The sequence below is a fragment of the Nerophis lumbriciformis genome, linkage group LG34, assembly GCF_033978685.3.
Source record: "Nerophis lumbriciformis linkage group LG34, RoL_Nlum_v2.1, whole genome shotgun sequence".
Taxonomy (NCBI): Eukaryota; Metazoa; Chordata; class Actinopteri; order Syngnathiformes; family Syngnathidae; genus Nerophis; species Nerophis lumbriciformis.
The window spans coordinates 3,258,915-3,267,947 of record NC_084581.2 but is presented as its reverse complement, the minus strand read 5'-3'; the positions used below and the strand labels follow the sequence as shown (position 1 = coordinate 3,267,947).

Below are 9,033 nucleotides of genomic sequence, written 5' to 3'. Positions count from 1 at the left end.
TTTCACTTCCACACCTTTTGTGATGCCTTCAGGTGCACTGGTAGTTGTCAAGCACATTACTGTTTTCTTTCCTTCTTGGCAAAGAAGATCATCATGCTGCTTGCAAAACAAGTTGCAATTTACCAAGGCAGAGTTCCCAGTTGCACTTGAACGCAGCACGACAGGGATTCAAACAAGAGTTATGGACGCTGCAGGTTTGTCGGAACAACTCGTGACTGAAGCCTGCAAGGATGGAGACCCCGCCACTAAGGTCTCAACCTAAATGGACTAATTTTAGGCTTAAGGGTCGACTCTGTGCTACCCTGCTAATATGACGTCACCTTCTGCGTGCAGGACTACATGATGCAACAAACCATGCTGAGGGTCAAAGATCCTGCTCGCTCCCTGGACTTCTACACCCGCGTCCTGGGCCTCACGTGAGTCCCAACATTTTTAGACCCACACACACGCACCCAGCGCCAAAGTGTGTGTGTGCGTGTGCGTGTGCGTGTGTGTGTGCGTGTGTGTGTGTGTGTGTGTGTGTGTGTGTGTATGAGCGACAGGTTGCTGCAGAAGATCGACTTCCCCTCCATGCACTTCAGCCTCTACTTCCTGGGCTATGAGGACAAAGCTGACATTCCAAAGGACATCCGAAACAGGACAGCATGGACGTTTTCCCGCCGAGCCACCTTGGAGTTGACACAGTAAAACAGTTTTTCGCCAACATTTCTTTGGGTTTGGTGACTAGAATGTTCCAGAAAAAAATCGAGTTGGGCTATACTTGAATTATGGTATCAGTTCGATACGAATTAAATATAGGGATAATATCGAAGATACTGATACCGATACATTTTGACTTGTGTTCGTCGATTATTACTATGAGACCACAGTAAAAGTATTTCATACAAAAACATTTTTAGAAGTAAATGCACCAATCTAAAACAATGTAATAAAATATAGATTACAAAAAAATACCTTAATACATTCTACTACACATTATTTGAGGGAAAAGTTAGTGTTATTAAATAACAAAAAGCAACAACATAAATATTAAAATTAGGGCTGTCAAAATTAACTCTTTAACTCATGTGATCAATCACAAAACTTTATCCCATGAATCATACATAAACACAGATTAATTTAACATTTTATCGATATTTAGACGGTTACGCCCAGCCGTAGAAAGTATATCAGATATATCATATGAGCAGTTAAACATGGCATTCGTGTGGCTATGAAAAAAATTATGATTTCAAAGAAATCTTTTATTATTCTGTCTGAATGCGGCCACCTTTCCTCTTGTGGTCGCAGGAAGTATCATAAAAAAACAATAACCTTATGGCAGAAATATTATTACCATAACTGTGTGTGTGTGTGTGTGTGTGTGTCAGTAACTGGGGGTCAGAGAAGAATGCAAGCTTGTCTTATCACAACGGCAACAGCGACCCCCTTGGCTTTGGTGAGAACTGCAGCTGCTGCACAGAATGCAACTTCCTGTCACATGATACTGTTATCATATGATGTGTTTCCAAAAGGTCACATTGGGATCGCCGTGCCTGATGTTAGCGCTGCTTGTCAGTACTTTCAATCCCAAGGAGTGAGCTTCATCAAGAAACCGGACTCAGGTGAGGACTTGTCCTTGTGTAGACAAAACTGATGTGCAAGTGGACATGATGTATCTCCTCGTAGGGAAGAGGAAGGGGTTGGCCTTCATTCAAGATCCTGATGGCTACTGGATCGAGATCTTAAGTCCTAACAAGATGGCACCTTTACTGTCACCTTAGCGTCATCCTCATCCTTCACATGCTTGATACTACAGTAATAATCAATGATGTCATAGTTCAGAAGTTTAATAAACAAACTTTAATACAATTCTCATGTTCTACAATAGCTAGTTTGCATGCACTGTTTGCATAAGTAGGGGCGGAGCTAAAAAATCTCTCATTTCAAGCCTTCAATCAGCAGTCAGATAACTTCAATGCTCCAGGACAGTGATTATCAGACTGGTACGATACGCAGGCTCCATCTAGTGGTACGCCAAATCACTTAATTGAATAATCAAACAAGCACGGTGGAAGAGAAGTTAGTGAGTCTGCCTCACAATACGAAGGTCCTGGGTTCGATCCTGCGCTCGGGGTCTTTCTGTGTGGAGTTTGCATGTCCTCCCCATGACTGTGTGGGTTCCCTCCGGGTACTCCGGCTTCCTCCCACCTCCAAAGACATGCACCTGGGGATAGGTTGATTGGCAACACTAAATTGTCTCTAGTGTGTGAATGTTGTCTGTCTATCTGTGTAGGCCCTGTGATGAGGTGGCAACTTGTCCAGGGTGTACCCCGCCTTCCGCCCGATTGTAGCTGAGATAGGCTCCAGCGACCCTGAAGGGAATAAGCGGTAGAAAATGGATGCATGGATGGATGGAATAATCAAACACGTAGTTACTGTTCAAACTGTGTGTAATTGCCAAAAAATATATAATAAACTTCTGCCTTGTTTTTAATGAATATTTAGACCTACTACGCTACTGTAGTTTAGTGTTGGTCATTATGGTGGTACTTGGAGAGCCAAGTGTTTTCTGAGGTGGTACTTGGTGGCAAAAGTTTGAGAACCACTGTTCCAGGGGGTTCTGCTGGTGAAAGTGGGTGGGTTTGGGGTGAGTTAATGTAGACTTTTGTCCTGCCTCTGGAGAAACCACATCCTGCATGTTTGCTCAGAGCAGAGGTATGTATATGCCCAACCCGGTTGCAGGCAATCTCCTCAATGATTGGTCAAAAGGCCCTCACGCGACTACAGGGCGCCATGACTGCTACCAACAGCTGATGCTATGTGTTTGCGGCACTTCCTCGTTAGTTTTTCCATCCATCCATCCATCCATCCATCCATCCATCCATCCATCCATCTTCTTCCGCTTATCCGAGGTCGGGTCGCGGGGGCAGCAGCCTAAGCAGGGAATCCCAGACTTCCCTCTCCCCAGCCACTTCGTCCAGCTCCTCCCGGGGGATCCCGAGGCGTTCCCAGGCCAGCCGGTAGAGATAGTCTTCCCAACGTGTCCTGGGTCTTCCCCGTGGCCTCCTACCAGTTGGACGTGCCTGAAACACCTCCCTAGGGAGGCGTTCGGCTGGCATCCTGACCAGATGCCCGAACCACCTCATCTGGCTCCTCTCGATTAGTTTTTCCACATGTATAAATGCCCTGTTGTTCTGCATGGGGCTGCTCCACTTGCGAGAATTGTGGAAAATGTTTACATCGCTTTCCCCACAATCAAGAAAGAAGACACAAATGAGAAGTGACGATTTGCCACCAAATACCAGTGATGGGCAAGCTACTTGGAACATGTAGTAATCTAAGCTACAAGTTACTCTCGATTAAATGTAGCTGAGCTACAGGTGCGGCCATCCCCAGAGAATTGTTACACTGCAAGCTACACAGCAAAAGTAGCTTGCTACATCTAATGACATATCTATGGGCCCACATGTATAATATCAATATTAATGTAACTGAGAGTGTACAAATGGACACAATAAGGGTCCATTACTATTAACTATCTGTCATTTAGCTGGGGACACCCTACAACTACCTCGGGGACCCCACACTCCATTGTATGTATTTATTTAGTTTGCCTTTTCTTTGCCCCACCCTTGTAATGTTATTAATTTTCTCTACCTACAGTAAAAAAAACAGCATCTATCTATATCTTGACAAAAAACAATGTTGTTTGGGAACAGTTGGTAATGGTTATGTGCAGTAAAACTTTTCATGAACTCAACTCCCCTTAATGTGTGTTCCTAAATTTGTGTTGGACGTCTTAGATGAAGAGAGCAGTTTTGATTTTGGTTCACAGAGTAAACAACAAAACATTAAGGTTTTGGGCATAGTTTTCTCTAAACATATACATTTGTCTAAATAAGGCCAAGGACACACATTATTGTGGGTTTCCTGTTGTCATGTGACATGAGGGCAGGTCATTGTATTTTCTCCATATTTTTTGGGCCTGAATTCGCAGTTTTTTCTCTCTCTGTGTATGTATGTATGTATGTATGAATGAATGTACGTACGTATGTAGGAATAATCGTGCATGTGTATGTATGTTTATTTACATGTACAGTATATTTTGTCTCCCAGTATGTGCGGGAGCCAAAATACAGCCCCAGCCACCTAGAAAGTCCAATCCAAAACAACAGCTGTGGTACCCAGGGAACCAGGGACCACCAGCACTATGCAGCCAGCGAGCAACAGTAACCCCAGAACCGGGCAGTACCGGGCAGACCATAGACAGACGCGCCCGGCAGAGGACAAGGCAAGGGAGAAGCAGAAGACCACACACCATGCGGGCAGAAAGACGTTACTCCCCGCAGCTGGACAAGAAGACCGCCTCGCCCCACAGGCAACCAGACCCCCACGAGCCCAACCACTCCCAGGAGAGCAGGGCGGGACCAGTCCCAGGCTGCCCCACTCAAGTCGACCACAGCAGGACTTTCAGGCAGGGGGCCACAAGAACCACCTGCTCCACCCTTGTACAGACGCCAACAATGGAGATGGACCATCCAGTAACCGCCACTTCCTGAAGGAAGAAAAAAAAGAAAGAGGAGATTACAGACATGCAGAAGGACCAGGCATCCGGAAGGACCAGCAGTTAAAACACTATCATCGTGAATAGCAGTTAGGATGCTATCAGCGTGACCAACAGTTAAGATGCTGTCATCATGAACAGGGGTCTGCAACCTGTGGCTCTTTTATAATATATTATATACTGTAGTTACTACACTTTACCTTGATGCGATTCAATCCTGGCACCGTCATGGGTCTTTTAAAGTTCTGTATCAGCCATTCAATTCTAGGAGCTGTGTTTTCTGGTGAGAAACCATTACACTTAATTTGTCATGATTTTAGCTTGTTAGCTTCCTTTTTGTTAATAAACAATGGTAACTAGAGAGGGTTTGCATGTTAATGGAACTAGTAATGTGTTACAATACTTTAATTGCAAACAAAGAAGACATTTGCCTCATGACTGAATCACATCAGCACAAGACAAGTAGTAAAAGCCAACCAATTACAGCCTTTGCTGCGTTGCTGCTATTCAAGGTTAGACCTTTTTTTAGGTGTACGTCACATGACACATGAGGATTTGGTGGGAGATGACAAAGCTCGCCTTAACGCAGTAGCATAAACAATTTGTAGATAGAATAGAGCAAAAGTACGGAACCATGGAAATACATAGTAATGGAGAATCGTGAAAAAATGGAGATGTGTGACAACCAATGTTAGACATAATGCCGTTGTATAATAACGGCGTTACCCACACACACAACTTTAACTACTACGGGGGAGTAATTAACAACAATCCAATAAAGCGATAATCATGTAATCCCACAATACCCTTCTTCTGGACAAGGAGCGATACAGCCACCAGAGCACATTCAATACCTGTATGAACTAGAATTAACTTATTTTTCAAAGTAATTTGCCAAATGCTGGTGACAACACAACAGATTACAAAACAAAGTTGTCCAGCAAAGTTGGATTTTGATTAATTGTCAGGTGGCGACAGGGGTGGGTCGTTACCCCGGGAAAATATAAAGAGAAACTAGAAAATAAACCAGTGACAAAATAACATACAAAATAACAGGGGGGTATAACAAGACAGCAACCTAACGTGGCAAAACTTTAAAGGAAACTGTAAATGTAGCCTTTTCTTCAATATAGTGGTCAAATAGGTTTTGTGGCTCCAAATGGCTCTTATTATGCAAAATGTTACAGATCCCCGATCATGACCGACAGGTAAAACACTGTCATCCTCACCAGCAATTAAAACTCTATCATCTTGTCCAGCGGTTAAAATGCTACCATCCAATAATGTAACAATTGTAAGCATGAAAGTCTGTACTGTACTGAAAATAAACAGATGCAAGACAATATACTCATCACACCAGGGCTTTGTCTGAATGAGGGTTAACTTATTTTTACCTTTATATGACAAGCTCAACATGCATCTGCAACATGGATTTAAGACTGACTTTTATTGTATTATCTTGTTTTCTTACTACTTTTGCACTAGTCGACTTTTGCACTAGTTGTGTGTGTGTGTGTGTGTGTGTGTGTGTGTGTGTGTGTGTGTGTGTGTGTGTGTGCGCGTGTGGGTGCATGTGCATGTGTGTGTAGTCACTGTGGTCCACTGAAAAGACAAGTTAGCATGTGGTTTCCAGTGCAACTATAAGTTGAGTTGTGAGCAACAGCTGAAGGACGACCAATGAAATGAGAGCATGAGATCCCGCTGCTAATTCGGCTCAGTCATCAGGATGCGGGGCTGAGGGTGGAGTTTCAGGGTAGTTGAGGTGTTTGCCGCCATAGAGATCGTTGCCATGACAGCAGAAAAACGTAGTGATGTCCACAGCTCATATAAAACTTGCTGAAGGATCAAACCTGCTAGCCAATCAGATTTAAATGTTTGATTCCTCAGCAATTGACATTGCCAACTATGTCTTTACATTGTCCTTTGAATGGACAGGCAAGCAATAATGGTCTCATGGCCTGGATCCTAACAAACTCTACCTTTGGTCAGTTCCTGTTTTCTGTCTGCCATTTCCTGTCCTCAGCTCCGTTTGTCGGCCTCTTGATCTGGTGACTAAGGGCGGAGCAACAAGGCATTACCTTTAATGGCTGATTGAGTTTGGCCGATTGATAAGCAAAATTCCAAAAATGTTACCTATCATTTACAATCATTATGAGAGACAAGAAGACACGTCTTTTTTGGGGGGGATTGTAAAGATTAAAAAAATGCTTGCAAAATACGGCTTATGGGAGTCATCAATATATAGCCTTCAAAGCCCTCTAAAACAAATTCAAAACCCTCCATCAATGTTTTGTATACACACTACAAAATATATATAATGTAATACAGACACATTCATAACAATATGTAATATGTACAATATTTACCGTATTTTAAGCATTATTTCCTGGGCGCATTTATTTCAATGATCATAGCAACGCACTTCCTACTTCCAGCAGCAAATGTTTGTTCTACTTTTGGCAACAAAGGCGTGTATGTTCTAATCATGGCAGACTTCATAATAGACGACAAAGATGACTGTTTTTGGACAATTGAGGATTCTCAATCTTATCTTTTTGGAGCTGAATATACGGAGGATGAACTCCTGCTTCTAGAAGCTTAGAGAGCACGAAGAGAGGGTTAAACTTAGGAACAGACGGAAGCGGAGAGAGTCAGGCCCGGTGTGAATTGATGCCGAAAATGTGGAGCTTGGAGCCTTGCTATACCAACAGAAATGGTGTGCTTACTCAAAATCAACTGACCCGTTGATTTTGTTGGGATGCAGATAGAGATTTATCGGCCGATAAATGCTTTAAAATGTAATATCGGAGATTATCGGTATCGGTTTCAAAAAGTAAAATTAATGACTTTTTGAAACGCCGCTGTATGGAGCGGTACATATCTGGTAAAACACGGACGTAGGGAGCAGTACAAAGCAGTTGCGTCTTCCAGTCAGCAGCCCCTCCCCTCCTCTCACACACAACACAGGAGTTGACGACTGTAGCATTAGAGGTTTACTGGCAACGCTTGATGACCTCATCAAACCGCCGCGAGCGTAGCATAACAACAAGAGTGTGTTGTTGCCAGCGCTGTAGCCATGGCTAACAAGCGAGCTCGCTCGGTGAATGACTAACGGCACCATGTCTATGGTTTGGGATTATATTAAAGTGTGTCAAACTGGCAATTTGCAATGAATGCAAAAAGTTGGTTATGCGAGGAGGAACCAAGAAGTCTTCCTTCAATACAAGCAATTTGATCTCCCACCTCTTCAGGAATCATAAGGAGATACACAATGAATACAAGCGGTAGATGGATGAAAACCAAACACCGAGATTACAACGCAGCATTTCAGAAGCTCTGGCTGACTGCTAGGCCACTTCAAGCACTCACCACTAGCTTGCAGCACATTTGCGTTACTCATACAAATACGTTAGAGCAGGGCAGATTGAGCCCAGTTTATAATTTCCTGTTATACAGTATGCCAAGCAGTCTACTAAAGGAGGACTATGTCATTGTTTACTTTATTATTCTAGTATACTCTGGACTGAAGCTGTGTGCCTTCATTGTTTTTGTAGCTGTTGCTTTGAGGCATGTTTAAAAAAAAAAAAAGCACTTTGTGAAAGTCAAAGTATAGTATTTCCCATAGTTGCAGTGGGTATTATGGAGAGCATGTCCCAAATTCCAAGATGCTGTTTTGAGGCATGTTAAAAAAACAAAAACACTTTGTGACTTCAATAATAAATATGGCAGAGCCATGTTGGCACTTTTTGCATAACTTGAGTTGAAGTTGTTCTCTTATTTTGGAAAACCTTGTTACTTTGTTTAATACATCCAGCGGGGCATCACAACAAAATTAGGCATAATAATGTGTTAATTCCACAGCTGTATATATCGGTATCGGTTGATATCGGAATCGGTAATTAAGAGTTGGACAATATCGGAATATCGGATATCGGCAAAAAAGCCATTATCGAACATCTCTAGATGCAGACTGTGTGACCAAAGAACTTTTGAAATCACTTAAAGATTGTGATGAGGATGATGATAATATGATGAGGCTGTAACTCGGTATGGACGCCAGTTTCAATGATGACAAAAACAGAAGTTCTGTCCCGAGCACATTGGCTAACAAGCTAAGTATGCTAACATGAGATTCCTCTGTGTGAATGCTTGACTTAACTTGTCTTCAGATGATAGTACATCCCGTAGAAATGTCACCTTGTCAATCATAGCTGTTGCTATTGGGGTTTTTGCAGAGTTTTCAGGAATCAAGCCACAAGCTGTTGCTTACCTTGACCAAATTCAGTTCTATTCACAATCTCCTCATGCAGAAGGCATCATTTCATAGTAAAACACTCAAATGTTCCTCAAATAGTTGTAGGAATGTTGTGTTTTTTCTTACCCACCTCCCAATGTGTCCCCCCCATGTGTGACCATTGCACCCCTGAGCACCTATTAATAACAGTCAGCAGCAACATTGACACTGCCAGGATTCTCTTAGGCTGAGT

General features: G+C 42.8%; 1 protein-coding gene across 2 annotated transcripts; it reads left to right on the top strand.

Moving 5' to 3' along the window:
• The first annotated feature begins 23 nt into the window (after positions 1-23).
• LOC133576358 (lactoylglutathione lyase-like) lies at positions 24-5,834 on the top strand. Of its 2 annotated transcripts, none has more exons than XM_061929518.1 (6): positions 24-250; positions 334-416; positions 543-683; positions 1,371-1,438; positions 1,515-1,604; positions 4,099-5,834. In XM_061929518.1, the coding sequence occupies exons 1-6, from the start codon at positions 182-184 to the stop codon at positions 4,539-4,541; spliced, it is 894 nt and encodes a 297-aa protein (XP_061785502.1). In that variant the 5' UTR covers positions 24-181; the 3' UTR covers positions 4,542-5,834. The 2 variants fall into 2 exon arrangements, with proteins under 2 accessions (XP_061785502.1, XP_061785503.1); XM_061929519.1 differs by lacking the exon at positions 4,099-5,834 and adding an exon at positions 1,669-2,480 and having other exon boundaries at positions 26-250.
• Positions 5,835-9,033: the final 3,199 nt, after the last annotated feature.

Bases quoted from the DNA above. Each gene is read 5' to 3' on its own strand.
- LOC133576358 (XM_061929518.1), top strand. From the start codon at position 182: ATGGACGCTGCAGGTTTGTCGGAACAACTCGTGACTGAAGCCTGCAAG. The intron at 251-333 runs GTCTCAACCTAA...TTCTGCGTGCAG, and splicing joins ATGGAGACCCCGCCACTAAG to GACTACATGATGCAACAAAC. The intron at 1,439-1,514 runs GTGAGAACTGCA...TGTTTCCAAAAG, and splicing joins CAGCGACCCCCTTGGCTTTG to GTCACATTGGGATCGCCGTG.